Genomic DNA, 17,977 nt, shown 5'->3' on the forward strand with positions numbered 1-17,977 from the left:
AAACCGGAAGACGCCGTCTTGGGATTCAGAACCACCTCAAACATCATTTTCCGACATCTGCTCATCAAACCCGTATCGAAAATACCCATATTGTAAGGGTTTTCAAGGAATATCAATAAACCGGAAGTCGCAATCTTGGAAATTGATGCTGCTTAGAACATCCTTTTCCTGTAAATACTCATAATTTTCGTTCGATAACTATCCAATATATTATACATATCTGATAATACATATACATAAGTAAAACTTTTTTATGTTGAAAATTCCAAATAACGTAAACTTTTTTTCCGTCATAATTCGATTTACGTAGTCCCGATTATTACGTAAATGGAAGTTTGGGTAGCTCCTAAGCTATCACACATTCAAGATATGTCGTAATATACGTTGTATTGAGCACTAGCGCATATGCTATGCGAGTATTCTGGTAGATACTGTAAACATCACGGTACACAAACTGCAGCTGGTAGAGTGATTAGTTTTAAATTTACGTTTTACGCATTAATTTATGTTTTGCACAGAAACTGGTTCAGAACCATCACCTTTCCAAATAATCAAAATCTTTACGCGTAATCCAACTTATACCATGCAATAAATTTTTGTTCACACTTTTTTCGATGCGGTTCTGGTGAGACAGTTGTCAACTAACTTGAATTTAAATTTAACTTGTAGTCTCCACAAACACACAAAAACTCTCCGAAGACAGTACGGTTCTATACTATACTGTTTGTTTGTTTCGTGTTATTAGCGACTTGAACCGTTCATGATCATTCGCCAAATATACTCAATTTATAAGTGTTCTCAAGAAATTTTGATGAATTGGCGGTCGTTATAAAATAAAATTGATAAAAAAAACAAAAATATTCATTCTTATGTACTTATCATTATATCTAGCAATACAAATAATCAAAACTTTAGTGTAAAGCTCAAGTTTCAATCTCTCAAGTTCCTCAGATTTCAGATGTCGATAGTTTATTCATCTAAATACTCTAGTAGCTTACTAACGCCTTCTAGAAAAACAGTTTTCAATTTGTCAATCCTTCACCAACTTCTTGAAAAACTGATCAATAACATCACTCTCGTAAACAATTCTGATTTTCAGTTACTGAAGACTACCTCGTAGATACAATACGAACTGTTTAGTCAATCTCAGTCAATTTAATAGGTATTGAAACCCTTAAACAACTTCTCGAAGAAACCATCGGAATGAGTCAACAATAATTTCCAACCTTGAACTGCACGCTAGCGCCACCAATTGGAGAATTTTCAGATATTGTTTACACTATTTGATCTGTTTTGAGCTCCGGAACATTCTTTTCGAAAACACCAACATTCTATATCATCAGGGTTTAGAGATATCACATTATCTACTTCCTATTGTCAAATTGTTACCCCTCTAGCGCCATTCGGTGGACAAGTTCCTAACTACCATGGTTTTCATAATGTAAACCCTGACATTCCTAACAACTTTCCAACAGAAAAAAAACGCTCTATATCGTTAAGTTTTTTGATAAGAGCATAATTATGAAAACTAAAATGTGTAGTCAAGCATACTAACTACATCTGATGGAGTGATTCCGTGTTAAAACATTTGCTGTTCGACAAACTTTGAATTCTCGCTTTCTTCAAAATACCATAATTTGCGAGTTACGTGAAGTTCAAATCGTTTTGTCTGTGTTATGCGAATGATTTATATCATGCATTTTTCAAATCGCCCCTGGCGTAGCAGTTCTCAACTAATTGTCTGTAAAACTACACTAAATTGTTGGTCTAAGTATTTACTGGCTCAATCTGTCTACCGAAGCGAGAAAACCGTTCACAGCCCCAATGAGTCGAAATCTCATATGCTCTGGCGTTGTTCGCGGCGTTTATCGCGGTTATCCGGCAATAACGAATCCGGCAACAACGAATACCGGAAAACCGAATCCGCGTTGTACGAGACCTCACTGTACTTGATTTAGTGAAAAAATTACAGACACAATCAAAACAGCTGTTTCGCCATCGGTTCATCGTGAGTGAGAATCACCAAGTAAATTGGCAGGCAACACTCGATAGTCACCAAGTGAACTTCGAATTCGCAATACATGTTCAGATATACCGATAGTTTATTTCGATTTTGACCAGTAATAAAGTTCTGTATCCAGGCCCGTACACAAAATTTCATTTCGGGAGGGGCCCAAAGATTAAAAAATAATGTTACTGAAGATTGCTTATGTACCTAATTCTCGGTGTGCTTTTTACGTTGACTGTCTTGTTATTTCTGTAACACATGTCTGAGACATTCTAAATAATTATATGTTTTTGGTTTCGGGTAAAGCCAGACCCCCCCCCCTCCCCTCTCCTATGGGTACGTGACTGTCTGTATCCGTTTTGTTTACATCATTTACCACATCAATACTACCAAAAACAAACCGGTCTGTCTGCATGAACAGCTCAACACTTTTTCATCATTCGCATTATCAGTTCCCCTTTTGGCGAGTAGAGGCGGGTATTTCTGTTCAATTGTGATTTTATTTATTTGGATTTTGAACTGATATCGAGTGCTTCATTATTTGCAACATTGGCAATCAACAGAGACAGGTTTCTCGGAAAAAAAGCTTGCAGAATTGCGCAGTAGACTAAGCGAAAAATTAAATTCTTTAGGCTACTGCTCACAAAATACTCGCCCAGAGCACAGCCTTTTCAGTTTCAATCCCAACGGAAGAATCGGTAGCAGCTGATGTACATATAAGCACACCCTGAGTGAGTCATTCGTGAACTACGGAATGTCATATCGATTCGTTATGTTTATGTACTTAAAGTGAATGTTCTCGTTTTAGTTTCATCCGGATGCTGTTCTAAAAATGGCCAAAAGCAACAAAGAATATAAGAAGGTAGGAACAGTAGGAGGAGCTCGCCATGGCGACTCTTTTCAAATACACGTGCTCATGATGCTTTATGCACGGATTGCCGGGAATAATTCGTTTGCCAATTTTCGTTTGGCGACCGAATGGAAAGATGCAGGAAAATTCGACGACGTCGTTCTGGTATGGAACAATGATCAACAGACTGCCACTCAGAATTGGTTGTTTGTTCAAGTCAAGCACAAGATCTCACCGAAGCATTCGGAACTTAACGAGAACCATTTTTTCCCTGTGCAAGACAGGAGCAAGGGAGACTTCTCGATGTACAAATATTTGGTGTCATTTTGGGACATCATGGACAGCGGCGAGTTCGATGGTAGCAATCATGATTTTGTGATAAATACAAATGCAGGATTAAACAAAGAAATTACACATTGGTTCACCGATGTTGATGTTCAAGCCAAGGGTGCTCTGAAATTACTAGGGGATAAAGGACGATTTCTGAAAATAAAACCAATAGACAAATACGTAACGAAGTTGATGGATTATAAAAACAAAGATTTCAACGACCTGCTGCAAGTGATGAGAGATGCATTCCTAAATGGAAGACATGAATTTGAAATCCATATGTTTGAAAAATACAGAGGAGCATTGAATAATAACGTACTGGTAGCCGATAAAGATGTGGTTAGATTAGCTCCTAGGTTCATTAAAAAGAAAAGACTGAATCCACCAGAACGGCGCTTACGTGAGCTTTTGTCGGAAGAAAATAAAACACTGGAGCAGTGGAACACTTTGACTAGTAGGAACGTGCAACTAATCAACGTTCTAAAATCTAAGAACGATTCTATAAACACACTTCCGCGTTTTATAACAAAAGCAGAAGTCGAACATTTCCTTCAGAATCTAACAATTGCCATCGAACAACCTAACAATGATGATCTAGAGATTGTAATAAAAAAGCAATTCCAAGATCAGTCGTCGAGACAGGATCTTGCTTCAAATGAATGGTACACTCAACTGATGTACGCGAACCTACGTAAAATGGTTTACGATTGGTTGGACTGCAAGAGCACAATGTGTAAATTCATGACCAATAATGAATGGACTAAACTATCTCAGGAAGTTCTGCGTATTATTGCAGAGTCTAAGTTAGAAACCCAGACAAGAATTTTCAAAGGCAAAATGGAAAATTTTCTCATCGAATTCAGAGACTGCAGTCCGATAGAAAGTCTGATTTTTTGTAGTTTTCCAGTGGTTATATTTACAAGTACTGATCAAAGGCTGTTAACCTGTCTTAAAGTATATCGAATTTTACAAAATCAGTACTTCTATTATTTTTCCCTCACTGACTTGCAGCTGCCTACCATTTGTGGAGAATTGTACAGCTTCATTCGTAACTCTATTTCGGATGTTTTCATTATACTGGAAGATAACTGTCCAAGTTTCAAGCACTCATCTGAGCTGCTCGGGTCAATGTTGGCTAGTAATCGAGTCAAACTTATTTTCATCACATCCACTGAGGAACGCGCCACAAATTTCTTCAAACATCGGCCATTTTATTCGACGATTAATGATTCATTGACTAACATGAACGTTCTGAGCCAAACTAGTCAAGAGATGCTCCTACAAAGATCACTGTTATTCCAAGGCTTTGAACTTACTCTGAATAAACTATCACTGTCTGAACATCTTTGTGCACTCGTGAATGATGAAATCCTCGAAATGTTAATACAAGATAAGTCAATTGAAATCGGTACTGCCCTACCCGAGCTTCACCTAAAATGCTATATTGAACGAACAACTAGTCGTGATGAATCGGAAGACTCTGCTAACGGCCAGGATGATTATGATACTGATTCCGACGACCCAACAAGCAATGATGAGAACCAAACAAAAAGTTATAGTGAAAAGGAATTCCTTGATCATGCTCAGCGGTACAACAGAACCTTACTGTCATCGACCCCAGGAATGGGGAAAACGACCCTCTGGATGAAGTTAGCCCAGGATGCGAAGAAATTATATCCCACCAATTGGGTACTGTACGTAAAGCTATCAGATTGCGGGAAGAAACTGGAGGCTCTCAAAAAGCTAGCAAATTTAGAAGATGCAATTGATTTTCTCAACAATATACTACCAATCAACTCAAAATTCGAACAAACGCTCTTTTCGAAATGGTTGCAGACATTGCCAGACCGTGTTTATATTTTTTTCGACGGCTATGACGAGCTACCGTCGGAAATGATGGAACGAGCTAGTTCATTATTTGGGATACTCGGAAAAGCACGCATTTTTGTCAATACACGAGATCACCAACAGGATGCATTGGAACAAGCCATGGACGTAAAAGCATTTCGTTTAGAACCTATCAGTAAAAGCGATCAGAAAGTTCTTTTGAAAAGTCTGCTTGTTTCTCCCGGCAAAACCAGCCGTATTTCCGATCCGATAAACAAGTTTGTAAAACGTCTGATTGAAAAAATTCACAGTAAATCGATGGAGATCGCCAGCAACTTTGTGGGTGTTCCCTTGATGATCAACATGCTAGCCGAAATTTATAAACCATCAGTGAATGAACATCGTCAAACAAATGGAAGTACTCTTTTGCAGAATATTGATCTAGAAACGTTGAATATTAGGGACCTGTTCGAAATGTTTGCGTACCATTCATTCAGACGGCAGAACGTGGAAAAACAGAATCTGGACGAGAAAAATTACCACACAATTCGTATGTTGGATCAACGAAATGCTTTATATGGAGGATTTGTTGAGCTTCACAATTATCTTGGACTCATAAGTTTAGTTGACAAACAAAAGTTAAGTTTGATTGTACGCAACAAGCGGAAACTCTCATCACTCGAGGAGCAAGCAGATCATTTGCTAGACTCTTTCATTGTACCCAAATATTCAAATGGAGTTCCACATTTCTTCCATTCCTCGATAGCTGAGTTCTTCGCTGCCAAGTGTTTGTATGAGTGTCTGTTTTGCATGAGCTTAGAAAATATAGAACAGAATTTTGTTAAGAACAAAGAGAAAAGGCACTCATCTAGAAAGCGTTACATAAAAGATATTTATGACTTGTTCCAGACAGTGCTCATAGACTATCCCATCGTTCGTAAGTTCTTCTTTATGTATGCAAAATCGAGTGAGAAATTCCTCAATAAACTAGAGAAAATGCTTTGGTGTATGCGTCCTTATCCATTGCTGTGGGTATGCGAGGAAAACTTTGAGGAACTGGCCAAACGGCTCATTGAACAAGATCCATCGATTGCTACGTTTCAGACACCGCGAAAAAAATACGCACTACACTACGCTGCCGCTCATGGCAACACTGCCATCTGTTCCCTACTGATCGACCACAAAGCTAACGTCAATACGGGGGACAATTTCAATCGAACGGCATTGCATTTTGCTGCCCAAAAAAGTCATTATGCTGTAGTAAAACTGTTGATCGAACGAGGAGCTTGCGTTGACGCCACCGACACTCAACAGCAAACGCCGTTGCATCTCGCATCTCATGCTGGGAACATTGAAATAGTCGAAGAATTAATGAAGCATTCCTCTTCGGTGAATCGTCCTAAAACTGGTGGTTGGAATTGCCTGCATATCGCAGCGATGAAAGGTCACACCAGTATCGTAAAACTTTTGATTGCCAAAAAAGTAGGGCTAGATGCCGTTAAGGCCAAAAATTGGATCATGTTTCTTGGGCAGTTGATTCCATCCAAACCTCCAGAATTAGTTGCCGCACTGGTAGAGTACAAAGTTATCAACGATCGAGCGAACTGCATCCCAACATTACTCTGGGCTGTTCGACGTGATCACGCTGACGTTATTCGCGTGATGCATCAGGCAGATATTGATTGCTGTATAGTAGATAGGAAGTCCGGATTAAGCACCTACCAAATTGCTTTAAACTGTGGATCATTTAAAGCGGCCGAAGCGATTCTTTCCGTGCAGAAAAATCTAGAAGGATTCGAGTTACCCCTGCATGCTGCTGTTCTGGCAGGTTGTGCTGAATGTGTTGAAATTTTGCTGAACAAAAATATAGACGTTAATACTACAGATAAAACTGGTGTCACTCCACTCGATATAGCTTTCAAACATGATAACGCCAAGATTGTTGAACTTCTGCTGAAAAATTCAGCCGGAATAGGAAATATTTCAATGTTTGAAATTATCTTGTATTCCGATCAATGCGCTCAAATATTTTTGGATAAAGGGAACCTTAACAGTATAAGGCAAGCTATCGACAACGATAATAGACCCTTGCAATGTTCATTTCATCTAGCTATACATGCTGGATTTCTCACTGTGGCCAAAGGAATTGCACATACCATTTCAAACCTAAACGATATTCAAGATCCGTTACATTTGGCAGCCAGATCCGGTAGTATTGAACTGTTACAATTCCTGATAGATGAAAAACAAGATGTTAACAAACTTAATCTGCATAAAGAGTCTGCACTAGACATAGCCATACGATGTAATCATCCACAAGCAGCGCGAGTTTTACTCGATAACGGAGCTACCATCGGTAAGCTATCCCTACATGCGGCCATCTTAACTGAATATACAGAAACTACGGAATGTGTTAAACTGCTGCTAGAGAAAGGAGCTGATCCTAATGAGTACGACCATTTAGGACGCACTGCTCTACATTTGGCCGCACTCTTTGACAATCGCAAGTGTTTGGCCATTCTTATTGGAAGCGGTTCATCAGTCCTGTCAAAGGATTTCAATGGCCGAATCCCTCTTCATTACGCCGTTACCAAAAAGGCTGGAAAGGCAATCGAAATATTCCTAGAACACAAACAGGCTGCCGAAATGCTAAATTCAACGGATGAAATGGGACGTACAGCTCTACACATGGCTGTTATAGTGAACTGTCCAATATTGGTTGCCAAACTGATTGACTCGGGAGCATGTTTGGATGCTCGCGACCACAAACAGCAGACACCTTTACAGTTGGCTATTGCCGAGAAAGCTCCTACGGTCGAGCAATTACTAATCGAACGGAAGGAGCAAACGGAAGATTACGAATGTGCTATCCAGTTATTGTATGAGTAATGTATATCGTTGAAGATGTGATAGAAGGTGAATAATCAGTGTATGATATTGTGCTTCTGAACAGCAGGAAAAACTTTTGGTTTGTGACAGATTATAGTTAACTAGAGCATTTAGATTTAGCATTTATAGTTAACTAGAGATTTAGATTAGAGAAATAAATGTCAATTGTTATCAATTGTGTTAACTGTTTGGTCGTTAAATGGTGAGAGGCCACAAGCCTGCAGCCTTCAACGGTAGTAGCAGAATGAGAGGGTACGAGTGAGAAAGCATTTATATATATCTGGTGAGGTGACAAACAACAAAGAACAAAGCATAATTGTCCTATGCCACAAACGTATTTTTATTATGTGGTACACCGAATCATAATTTTCATCAGTCCATTCCTCTAGTCAGCTATGGCAAAGTAGCGAACATGATTACAACTGGCAACATTAATCAAAGTTGCCTTGGTAATATCTTTGCTATATTATTTTTGTTTACATACCAGGATATAGATATTTTATATTGTTTGGTTTGGATGATATTGGACCATCATACTTAATAAAGTACATCAAGTCATTGAACAAACAATACCATATTTTTTCATCCTGTTAGAAATTTCAAATTTTATTATTAATATTATTAATATATATATATATATATATATATATATATATATATATATATATATATATATATATATATATATATATATATATATATATATATATATATATATATATATATATATATATATATATAATATTAATATATGTACTTTTATCTGCAAAAAGTATAATTTCGCAATATTGCTTAAACAATAAGAGGAACCTGACTTTAAGCGGTTCAGAGATAATGACTTTGATTTGAAGAATTAAGAACGTGGAAGACCATCAAAATAGTTTAAAGACGCCGATTTTAAGCATTATTAGATGAAGATGATATTTCTAGTCATGAGCGTATGGCAGCAACGTCAAATTTCAAACGATTCCCGACCGTTCAGAAGCTATGGACGAAATCCGAAAGTGTGGAAAATGGATGTCACATGAGTTGAATGAAAGACAGATGGAAAATCGAAAAAACGCATGTGAAACTAAACGGAAAAATAATGGAATAATCTTGGACACTAATCAATATCGACTGCAATACCAAATCGATTTGGCAAAAAGTCAATGCCCTAAGTTTTGTGAAATCAAAAAGGTGTGGTGTATGATGAGTTACTAAAACCTGGTGAAACTATTGATAGAAATCGTTCCAGACAACGAATAATCAATTTAAACCATGAATTGATTTAAAAACGACCATAATGGACCAGAAGACACGGCAAAATAATTTTGTCACGCAAGAACACAAAGCAAAACCGAATAGGGATACAATCGAAACTCTTCGCTGGGAGTTGCTACCCAACTAGCCGTATTGAACAGACTTGGCCCCTTCCGATTATCATTTGATTTCACCGATGAGCCACGCATCGGCTGAGCAACACTTCGATCCCTATGAAGAAGTCGAAAATTGGGTATCTGATTGGTTTGCTTCAAAAATCAAATGTTTCTAAATGTAGGTAACCAATCGAACTTTCTAAAAACAATTTCCGATTTTTCGTGAAATCGAAAATTAATTTATTGTTAGAAATTCTCAGTTATTTTACCGAACGATTTTTTTGAATTTTACATCACAAAAACCTATTTTTATCCACCTAGTGGTGTAATGATGCCTTTCTCATATTACTCATTACATTATTGAATAGAAATAGGAAAATTTGAATAGAAATGGGAAAATTTGCTCGGACCTAATCTCACAAACTCTATAAATCCTGTTTACCCTGTAGTTCCGGAACCGATAGTAGTATCCACAACAAATTAAGGAATTCCGCATGAAACTGTAAGACTTTTCTTTTGAACCTATAAGTTTGTGAATATCGATTTGGCCATCTCCAAGAAAAGTGAGGGAGATCCTTTTTGCAGTTTTTAATCACTAATTCCGATTCTTCCGAAACTGGATTCAGATAAACAGGATAGCCGAAGTTGGTTCGTTTGCTACCAACAAATATGACCTACAAATTGGAACAGTTTTGAACGTAGTTAAACCTATACGTACAATATCATGCTCTATTTCGATTAAACCAATTAAACGAAATCTAACAAACGAAACGAACCTGCGTTTCTGTTACTTCTGCATATGTAAGTCAAGCTAAACAGCATGAATCAGCAGCATAAAACATGTAGTATTATTATTATTTTCTATTATTGTTATTATTATTATTATTATTTTTATTTTTATTATTATTATTATTATTATTATTATTGTTATTGTTAGTTCGCTTACTGAGACCGTTGGCGAAAACCTTGATGACACTAGATCAATCTAAAAAACTGACTTCGAATTTCAAGCTCAACCAACTATAATTGAGAGTTCACTAATTTATTCTAAAAGCTTTGTTCAGTGATGACACGTGCAGTAGCTAATGAAAACTGATATTGGCCTCGTATTGAATGCGATAGAATAGTACCAGTGGTGAATATATCGATAACGAACGATCCCGAAAGGTAGTCGATCTTGCCTAGTACTACCTGGTTATCAGTGCAATGAAACGAATGTATTATTTAATTAAGAGTGAACGAGACCGAGTGATCTTCGGGTTGTGGATCACATTTTGTGTTGCCAGACGGAAGGCTTTATCAGAGCGTTAACATGCCGCCCGCCTTGAAATCGCTTGGATTTCAAATTTATCTAATATAATTTTGTTTTAACTGCTATCCTAAACTAGCATTATTCTACGTAATATGTATCATGATTGCAAATTCAATTAATAACTCATATTCTATCTTTTGTATGATGAATGACAGCATCTGGTTGACCGTTTGTGACTGTGATTCACTGGAATTGATGGACTGTATGTTCAGTTGTGCATGGATGTTGTTCCTGGGTGAGTGATGAGATGAAGTTTCGTGTTGATTTCGATATTGCTATTTTCGGATGACGTCATGACTGGACTACGCTGACAGGGTGTTTGTAACCGTATTCGAATTGTGCTTATCTTCCTTCAATTGATGTAGTTTCTCTGGAACAGAACATAGGGTGCTTTTTAAACCGAAATGATGAGCATTATAAGAACTTGCCTGAAGCGGAGGCCTCCTGGCCTCCGCGGGTGCACTGAGCACCGACGATGATGATGACCACTACATACATTAGTCGGGTGATACAACCAATGAAGACGACGATCACGTGCTGCGTGAGACTGCTACAGTTCTAATTCTGCATTGGCCTTGACCTTCAACCGGGTGATCAATCCTTATGATGGCCTTGAGTGGCACTGGCAGCAAAACCGAGAAACGGGCCCATTACTCGGCTAGAGAAATTTGGTGTGCTAGCAGCCTTGCTGTGATCAGAATAAACTTTCTTAACCGATGCAAAATACGAATCAATGTCCCAAAACCATGCGTGGACCATGCTTTACATCACAAGAATAATTTTACAAAGGCGATTGACGGAGTGGAATGGTGACGATGGATGAACTATTGACTTCTAAACGATGTCTGTCCCATAGTTGGGACAGAGATGACTGAATGGCTAAGGAGGATGAACATTCTATGAGATTTTTGAAAAATATTGTTGAAAAAATACTTAACTGGAATGCGGAGGACCCCCAATAGGAGTCCTCCGCGGTGCCGAAGCACTGCCGTTGGAAGGACTTTAGCTTGCCTTCAAGTGGGACTTCTCGTCGTTGTCCCTGATAGGAAGGATGCAAATCTTAGATATGCTCCTTTTGTAGACGCCATCTTTGGTTCGCACAGATACAACCCGAATGTTGTCATCTGCACTGATGAAAACTTCTGCTATGCGTCCTAATTGCCACTTTTGGGGAGGTAGGTTGTCCTCTTTAATTAGAACCATAGTGCCAACAGCAATATTGTTACGCTGCCGTGTCCATTTCGTTCTGTTGTGAAGATCCGATAGGTACTGCGTTTTCCATTTCCGCCATAGCTGCTGAACGAAACTTTGTGTACGGTGCCAAAGTGATGGACGATTCTCGGGAATTGCTTGTAAATCTGGTTCAGGAACTGCTGTCAGCGGCCTTCCAACCAGGAAATGTCCGGGTGTCAATGCAGAGTAATCGTAAGGATCATTGCTCATAGGTGTTAATGGGCGTGAGTTGAGAATGGCAGCAACTTGCTGAACTGTGGTATTTAGTTCGTCGTATGTTAGTGTTCTGGCACCTATAGTCTTGCGGAAGTGATTTTTGAAGGACTTGACCGCCGCCTCCCATAAACCACCGAAATTCGGAGAGCGCGGTGGAATGAATTTGAATGCAATGCCTTCTTCTTCTGAAGACTTTATCATCGTATGTTGAAACTGCTGGTTGCACAGCTGCATACGTAGTTCTTCTAGCTCTCGGTTTGCTCCAACGAAGTTTGTGGCATTATCACACATGACTAGCCGTGGTTTTCCACGGATTGCTACAAAACGTTTGAATGCAGCTAGAAATGCTTGCGTTGACAGATCTGAAACCACTTCTAAATGAACTGCTTTAGTTGTTAAGCAGACAAAAATGCACACAAAGGACTTCACCACTAAGCTTCGTCGAACTGGATAACGAATGTAAAACGGTCCACAAAAATCGATACCGACCTTACTGAACACTGCTGCAGGAGTAACGCGAACGGATGGCAAATCAGCCATCAACTGCTCGTGTACTTTGGGTTTGTTACGAAAACATTGAACACATCGATAAATTGTCCAACGTGCTAGACCCCGAATACGAGTTGGCCAAAACCTCTCTCTAACGGCAGCTATGAGTAGTTGCTGACCGGCGTGGAATAGCTTGCGATGATAATACTGCATAATAGACTTCGTCAAAGGGTGTTGATGGTGAATGATCATAGGGTGTTTACGACTTTCGGACACTGGTGCATGAGATAATCGTCCACCAACTTGAATAATCCCATTAACCAGACGAGGATTCAGTGCTGATAATTTGGATGATGCCTTTACAGGTTCTCCCTTAGACAAAGATGCTATTTCTTCCGCAAAACTCTCATGTTGTGCAATTCGAACCAAAACTATCACTGCTTCGTCGTATTCCACAGAAGATAAATAATTTAACCGTTTTCTAGTGCGGTTGTTAGGCATCGCATTATGTATGAAGCGGCGTATCCATGCTACCATTCGAACAAGATCAGGAAACGAAGATTTACGCAAAAACAAGTTATTCAGAGGTTTTGTGTGAACAGGAAGCGATGCGGTAGGTTTTTCTTCTAACAGTGGACTGTTTGGTGGAGACATTACGTCCGCTGACTTTGGCCAGGTTGAATGTTGCTGGCGCATCCAGAGTGGACCTTCAAACCAACGTGGTTGGTATTGCAACTGAGCGGGTGTCGAACCCCGCGATATAATATCTGCTGGATTATCTGCACCGGCAATGTGATTCCAAACTCCCTTTTTGGTGATATGTTGTATCTCAGATACACGGTTAGCAACGAAAGATTGCCAACGGCATGGCAACGATGAAAGCCAGCACTTAACTATCATGGAATCCGTCCAAAAATAAACCTTGCCTGGAGGTTCGAAGCTACTGCATAACTTTTCATACAGATGACTCAGCAAGATCTTCTAATGGGGCTACTCGAGACTTGGACATTATCAAACGAACGCTAACTGATCCATCAATTGCTTCACATCGAAGGTATAAGCAAGCACCATACGCAGCCTCTGAAGCATCGCAGAAACCGTGAAGCTCCGTAGAAACCAAGTTACTAGAGAAGCCGATCCATCTGGGAACAGAGAATGTTTCGAGAGCTGAGAGATTCAACCGGTACTGAATCCAAAAATTTTGCAGTTCCAGTGGCAAAGGTTCATCCCAATCTGATTTCAGCTTCCAAAGTTTCTGGAGGAAGATTTTGGCCTGAACGATGACTGGGCCGATGAGACCAATGGGATCGAAAATTCGAGCTGTGTCTGACAGTACTAGTCGCTTGGTGATAATTGACTCTGTATTCCAGTGTGGCACGGCGAATCTAAAGCAATCATTTGCTGGTTCCCAGATTATTCCAAGCGCTTTGACAGTAGATGCGGACGAATCGAGTTCTAGTATGGCACGATCATCTCTAAGTTCTGAAGGAATAGAGGAGAGGAGCTCCTGACTATTGGAACTCCATTTTCGCAGGTTGAACCCAGCCGAATTCGTTAGATCTATGAGCGCTGATGCGAGAATGACTCCCTCTTCTATACTGTCTGTACCCGTCAACAGATCATCAACATAAAAATCATTTGCTACTACTCTGGCTGCTGTTGGATGTGATTGTGTGCCTTCACTACCTAGCCTTTGAAGACATTTGGTCGCAAGATATGGTGCAGATGCGGTACCATATGTTACTGTAGTCAGCTGGTAGATCTTCACTGGCTCGTTTGGTGCGTTTCTCCACAAAATGCGTTGCAATGGCTGATCTTCCTCTGCTACCTTTACCATATGGTACATTTTTGCTACATCAGCAACTAACGCAAATTTATGAGAACGAAATCTCAAGGTAATTGACAACAAATCCTGTTGCACTACCGGTCCCACAAGCAATCCATCATTCAAGGAAACTCCTGTAGACGATCGACAAAATGCATCAAAGACGACACGTAGCTTCGTCGTAGTGCTGTGGGGTTTGATTACAGCATGATGAGGCATGTAGTAAGAAAGCATTTCACCGCCATTCTCATAAATTTCTCGCATATGGCCCATGGATAAGTATTCTTCGATAAATTCGCTATATAACTTCTTCAATGTGATATTTACAGCAAGTCTTTTTTCTAAACCGAAGAATCGTTTCAATGCGATGGATTTTGAGTCACCTAATTGATCAATAACGTAGTTTTTCTTAGGAAGTGTGACAATGAATCTTCCATCTGAGTCACGAACAGTTGTTCTGTCGAATATTTCTTCACACATCGTTTCTTCGACTGAATGAGTGCTTCGATTATTGCAGGACTCTAGTTCCCAAAATTTAGCGAGGAGATCCCGAAGATCAATTGATGCACACGTATGTGTAATGGTTCTTGGAATCTCCAAATTTGTACCCGGTACACGTCCAGATACAACCCATCCAAAGACGGTTCTTTGTAAGATGGGTCCATTTTCTGACAACTTCATTCTTTCATTTAACAGTAGATCGTAATAATACTCAGCACCGATTATGAGATCTATAGATCCAGGTTCACAAAAAGTTGGATCTGCTAAAATGACGCCTGCCGGAATGGCGAGAGTCCGACTGTTGACCGCCTGCAATGGCAGCTTCGAGGTGAGTTTCGGCAATACGTGAAGTTGAACGTTTTCCGAATACGATGAAATATCCAACGATCTTGGAGCTATCGTCGCTTCTACGCTCTTTGTAGATTTGACTATAGAACCACCGATTCCTCCTACGGACAGGGTAGTGGCAGTCTCTGGTAACTTCAGCGTTTGGAAAAGCGTTGTAGTAATGAAACAATATTCTGAGCAAGAATCGAGAAGAGCTCTCGCTATCAGTGCATTTCCGTAGAAATCCGATACGCGAATCAAAGCGGTAGATAGTAAAACTTGACGTTGTGGTGTATATGTGTTTGCAGCTAGAGTGTTTGTACTGGGAGTACGATCTGTGGTGGGTGGTGGGTGTGTTTGCGGTTGCGAATTTGCGTTTGCGACGTGTAATGAGCTTGTAGATGATCCAGTGTTCTGAGTGAGTGTGGTATGGTTCTGGGCTAGTGTTTGTGTTTGCTGAATGTTCGCTGTCTGTTGCCGATTTTGTGCACGTGGGACGGAGGGATCGGTTTGCGGTGCTGTCGACGACGACTTTCCTCCGATGACAGATCCAGAATGTAAGAGTGTGTGATGTTTCTGATGGCAATGTTGGCAGAATCCCTTCGTGCAAAACCGAACAAGATGCGTCGGAGATAAGCAATTCAAGCACAACCGATAACGTTTCACCATCTCGAATCGCTCAGACACCTTCAATTTGATGAATTTCTGGCACTTAAATGCAGAATGTTGAGCTTCTACGCAGAACGGACATCGATTGGAAGACTGTACAGATGTGTGAGACACTGTGAACTTAGGTTTCTTTGTTTCACTGTGAACCGATTTAGGTGGAGCAATTGATTGAAGGACGCAACATTGATTTCGAAGAAATGACATCAAGGCGTCGTAGGTTGGAACATCTTTCGAACTATAGTGTGACTCCCAGTGTCGTAACGTAGCCTGATCTAGCCTCGAACAGATCATGTGAACTAATATTGTGCTCCATTGAGACGAATCCTCTCCAACTTTCTCCAACATTTGCAAATTACGGTCGAATTCGCCTATAAGATGACTCAACGCCTCGTAGTTTTCACGTTTCATCGGTTCAACAGCAAATAACGCATCCAGATGAGCCTTGACTATCAGTTTTCGGTTTTCATAACGTCTCTTCAACAAATCCCAAGCAATTGGATAGTTAACTACCGACATCTCTATTGACGAAATCTCTTGCAACGCTTCGCCGATCAACGATGATCGAAGATACGAAAATTTATCGATTGCATTCAATTGATCGTTGTGATGAATCAAACTTTGAAACATATCACGAAATGTGACCCAGTCACTTGTTTTGCCTCCAAAGCTAGGGAGACGAATATCGGGAAGCTTGACTCTTGATACCGAGTTGGTAGTAGGTAATATTGGAGTAGGTGCAACGTCAGCGGGCACTTGTGTAGGTGTGTTAGCTGGTTTCAAACTTTGCAGTAACGACTTCAGCTCACAGAAGAGATCTTCGGCGTTCTGTATAATTTGAGAGTGTTCAATTTCTCGCCTTTCCGCGAGGGTTTCCAAACGAACAGCACGTTCTTCAACTGTTTCCTTGCTATCGCTTGCTTCCTTCTCGTCATCTTCGTCAGTTAACAGCTCAATTTTTCTTCGAACCACGTAGAATTTTTTCATCGCGGTTTCCAGAAGCTCTAAACGATTTTCTATCTGACTTGTATGCTTCTCCACCTTAAATTTTTGGAAAAACTGTTTGGCACCATTGAAGGTGCTTTGTATCTGTCTCTCCTGCCGTTTCAAATCCTCTAATTCACTGGACATTGTTGCACTAAGCACACCCAAACTATTCAATTGCAATCAATATCACTACTGCACTGCACTCAGAATGTAACAATTTAATTCACAGTTTAGATTCACAAATTTGTTTCACTCGACGCGATCCGCGATTCAACTCGACGTCCCAGAGGTGACAGAAAATTAAACAACTCAATAAATTTGACTGCAGCGAGGGGAACCGACCAAGCGAACAAACGAGCCAAATAATGCCAGCAGATTTAAGACCATCCGTCAATCTCAAACTCAGGGATCATAAAATTCGCATGCAAAACTAAGTTTTATCTGTATAAATTTTTATTGAAAATGACCACCTTTTTCCATTGGTGCACGTCTCATGCATGACGCCACCACAGATCACATGCAAGCTTGTACTTCCCTTCTAATCTTTTGTTATGTCGAATTTCTCCGCTGATCCAGATTCCGTATATCCATCTGAAGCTCGTGGTTCCAAGTTGGCAGGCTCCAATACCACGCGGTAAAAAGTGTAATGATGTAGCAGTACTATCAAAATGGCGGTCTTTTGTCGTCTTACTGACGCCACTATTGTTCAAACCGACGCGATGCCAAACTGAATAGGTCACTCTTTGTCGAATGATCGCCCAACGGTCCACCGGTTTAAACTATCCGGTTCGAAGGACCAAAAATGTTAGTTCGCTTACTGAGACCGTTGGCGAAAACCTTGATGACACTAGATCAATCTAAAAAACTGACTTCGAATTTCAAGCTCAACCAACTATAATTCAGAGTTCACTAATTTATTCTAAAAGCTTTGTTCAGTGATGACACGTGCAGTAGCTAATGATAACTGATATTGGCCTCGTATTGAATGCGATAGAATAGTACCAGTGGTGAATATATCGATAACGAACGATCCCGAAAGGTAGTCGATCTTGCCTAGTACTACCTGGTTATCAGTGCAATGAAACGAATGTATTATTTAATTAAGAGTGAACGAGACCGAGTGATCTTCGGGTTGTGGATCACATTTTGTGTTGCCAGA

At 39.9% G+C, this 17,977-nt stretch overlaps 4 protein-coding genes across 4 annotated transcripts in view; 1 reads left to right on the top strand and 3 right to left on the bottom strand.

Annotated features, from left to right (window-relative positions):
• Positions 1 to 17,977, bottom strand: part of LOC131439405 (protein stum) — a 215,749-nt gene that overhangs the window by 168,237 nt on the left and 29,535 nt on the right. The window lies entirely within an intron of this gene.
• LOC131439404 (uncharacterized) lies at positions 2,071 to 8,427 on the top strand. The gene is made up of 2 exons (XM_058610366.1): positions 2,071 to 2,739; positions 2,817 to 8,427. Exon 2 carries the CDS (start codon positions 2,841 to 2,843, stop codon positions 7,902 to 7,904), a length of 5,064 nt encoding a protein of 1,687 aa, XP_058466349.1. The 5' UTR covers positions 2,071 to 2,739; positions 2,817 to 2,840; the 3' UTR covers positions 7,905 to 8,427.
• LOC131433867 (uncharacterized) lies at positions 11,577 to 13,412 on the bottom strand. The gene has a single exon (XM_058600474.1). It carries the CDS (start codon positions 13,410 to 13,412, stop codon positions 11,577 to 11,579), a length of 1,836 nt encoding a protein of 611 aa, XP_058456457.1.
• LOC131433868 (uncharacterized) lies at positions 13,468 to 16,818 on the bottom strand. The gene has a single exon (XM_058600475.1). It carries the CDS (start codon positions 16,816 to 16,818, stop codon positions 13,468 to 13,470), a length of 3,351 nt encoding a protein of 1,116 aa, XP_058456458.1.

This window comes from Malaya genurostris, chromosome 3, assembly GCF_030247185.1.
Source record: "Malaya genurostris strain Urasoe2022 chromosome 3, Malgen_1.1, whole genome shotgun sequence".
NCBI lineage: Eukaryota > Metazoa > Arthropoda > Insecta > Diptera > Culicidae > Malaya > Malaya genurostris.